The sequence below is a fragment of the Myotis lucifugus genome, unplaced genomic scaffold (assembly GCF_000147115.1).
Source record: "Myotis lucifugus unplaced genomic scaffold, Myoluc2.0 scaffold_28, whole genome shotgun sequence".
Classification (NCBI taxonomy): domain Eukaryota; kingdom Metazoa; phylum Chordata; class Mammalia; order Chiroptera; family Vespertilionidae; genus Myotis; species Myotis lucifugus.
In genome coordinates this window covers 4,009,633-4,012,314 of record NW_005871076.1, presented here as the reverse complement: position 1 = coordinate 4,012,314, position 2,682 = coordinate 4,009,633, and the positions used below count along the sequence as shown (strand labels likewise).

General features: G+C 64.1%; 1 protein-coding gene across 4 annotated transcripts in view; it reads right to left on the bottom strand.

Moving 5' to 3' along the window:
* PCDH1 (protocadherin 1) overlaps window positions 1-2,373 on the bottom strand; it is a 98,240-nt gene extending 95,867 nt beyond the window's left edge. Inside the window, exon 1 of one of the 4 annotated variants that reach the window (XM_014453781.2) lies at window positions 2,196-2,373. In XM_014453781.2, coding sequence (XP_014309267.1) covers window positions 2,196-2,235 — 40 coding nt within the window. In that variant the 5' untranslated portion in view covers window positions 2,236-2,373. Of the gene's footprint in view, window positions 1-688; window positions 1,079-2,195 lie in introns of those variants that run through there. The other 3 variants (XM_006086430.3, XM_014453785.1, XM_006086431.3) reach the window with 3 other exon arrangements.
* Window positions 2,374-2,682: the final 309 nt, after the last annotated feature.

The window sequence follows — 2,682 nt, the reverse complement described above, 5'->3', positions numbered from 1 at the left end:
TCTTTCCTGGCAGTACACGAGGGTTGGCCCAGAGTGAGTAATGGAAGGCTCCCTGCGCCTTCGTCACGACATCCTGGACTCTGCCGGCCAGGGCAGCCGCCTGCCTACGCCGCCGTGGTCAGCGGGCGCTCCCCGCACACACCCCGTGCGCGGGGCGTCTCCTCCCAGAGAACGCAGGAGAGCTGGGGGTGGGGGAGAGGGGTGATGGCGACAGTTCCTCCACCAGCCTCGGGCTCGGGCGGCTCCACCCCCACCCGGCGGCGCCGGGCTTGGGAGCTCCAGGCAAGGTGGAGGCACCGCGCGGTGAGAACACGCATTGGCCACCCGGCCCCTGGCGCCCCCAGCCCCACGGGCCGCTGCGGGGAATCTCTCCTCCGCATCTCCGGCCTCTGCCTAGGGTCTCCCGCAAGCCCGCGTCGGCCGGAGCCACGCGGCGGGCGCCGGGAGGGATCCGGCGCCGGAATCACTAAGCGGCGAGCCAGGCCCGGAGGGGACGTCCCCATAAAACCGACCCTCCCGCGGGGGCGGCCAAGGGGTCTTCGCTCGGCGCTCAATCCTCAAAGACCTCATCGCCGCCCCAAATATTTCCTGGTAGAAGGAATAGTCGCCGACCACTCCTGGGGGAACTGAGGCCACAAGTCTGGGCTCCCGAGGATAACTAGGGGGAAGGGGTGCGAGCGCATCTCACCTACCAATTCTCCTCCTGCGCGCGCCGCGATCTCCCTTCTGGCCCCAGGGCCTTGCCGGCGCACAAGACTCAGGCCTGGAGCTGGGGACCCGCGGAGGGGCGCCCAGGTGTGAGAGGAAACAGGTGTGCTGGAGACCCAGGTGGCTCGGAGGACGCAGCTACACGGTCCGAAGAGGGTCGCAATGACCGCCCCAGGCTGGCTCCCTCTGCAAAGGGACCAAGGGCCCTGGAGCCCTGGGGAGCGGGATGGCGCGACCGGCCAGGTCCAGCTGGTTCCGGGAATACCCGGTCGGCCCAGCCCCGGAGTGGGAGTAAGGGAGGCGCCGGAGGGGAAGCCGGCCCGGCGGCCTCCAGTGTTCCCGCGGTGCAGATATTTACAATAACAATGCGATTAAGGTGAAGGGGCATTAGGGGCTCCCCGGGTGGCCCCGGCTTCCGCCGACGGAATCTGGTCTCCGAGGGAGAGGGACAGAGTGTGTGTTTGTGTGTCAAGCGGCAAGGTGTACTGTGACACTGTTGGTGTAAGATGTGTGAGACACCCACCGTTAGGGGATTTTGTGTTTGTGATCGCGAGGCGCTGCTGCAGGTGCTTTCCCGGGTTAGGGTGTGTGCGCTTAAGGTGTGTGCTGAGACACTGGCTGTATGTTTCCGTGGGTGCACTCGAGGGGTGCAAGCCGACCTGTGATGTGTGCCTATGTTCTGGCCAGGGAGTAGGTAACATCATTTGTGTGAGGGGATGTTCCTTAAAAGAATATATGTGCGTGAGGCTAGGCTTTAAGTGTTCATCTAGGGGCACTGTGGCCGAGGCACTCTTACACGAGGGCACGGGGTTGTGCCTGTGTCCGAATGTCACACCGGCTGCTTTCCGTGGTTCTGTGTGGCCACGGGTTGTGTGTCCCTGCCGCTGAACGTGCAGGCGCTGGAGCGGCTTCTGAGCCAGTGCCGGTGCCCCAGTGGGCGCTGGTGTTCGGGAGGTATGTCTGTGCACATATGAACGGATGTATGTGTGCGTGTACATATGTCCGTGGTCTGGTCCTCGGGGTGCCCTCGGGAGCTGGAAGCGCCCGCGCGAGCAAAGCTCGCTGGCCAACAAGTGTGTGGATGAGGGTCCTTGCTGTTCCGTCCTCAGGGAGCCCCCCAACACACACACACTGAGGGCTGCGCGCCTCCCCCAAACCATCTCCATCCCGCGCGCTCCTAGAGTCTCCTTATCCCCGCGGCTCCAAGCGAGCGTGGGTGCGGGACGCCGAAGCTGGGGTCCGGTTCAGCACCCCCTCTCCTCGCTCCGCTTCTCGCCGCGGACCTTGGAGGCCAGGGTGCTCCGGCCGCAATCCCCACTCCAAGCTCCCAGCCTCTCCCACCTCTGCCCCGGCGCGTGGAGCATCGACAGGGCCCCCCTGGCCTCGCTCGAATGAGCGCCCCTCCCGCAGCTCCCGTCGGCCATGGCCGCTCCCCCGGCCGGGAGCCACCACCGCCTCCACCGCCTCCACCGCCACCGGATCCTTACCCGCCTCCGGGCAGCGCCGGCCGCGGGCCTTGCAGTCCATGAGCCACCACCGGCCCCGGCCCGGGCTGCGGCTCGCACGGCTCGGGCTGGCGCTGCGGTTCAGGTTCCGGCTCCGGCGGGCTACAGGCGCAGCAGCCCCGGCGGCTCCGCGTCCGAGCCGCGCTCCCGCTCCCCGAGTGTGTGACGCGGAAACGTAACCCGCGCAGGCGGAAACGGAAGCTTAACCAGTTACGAACAAAGTGCACAACATAGGTGATTGTTTAAAAAATTGCACCTATGAACGACGGTCACTCACGAACGGAAAAAAGTTGCAGATTGTTAACTTGTTGACCCTCATCTATACAGAAACAAAATGAAAAGTTCTATACACTTACATTCCGTGGTAAGACTAATGACCTCATGACCATCTCTAAGTATATTCTAGATACCACCACAAGAGCAAGTCCCTACTCCTAAAAAAAACAACAAAACAGACAAGGAGGCGTAT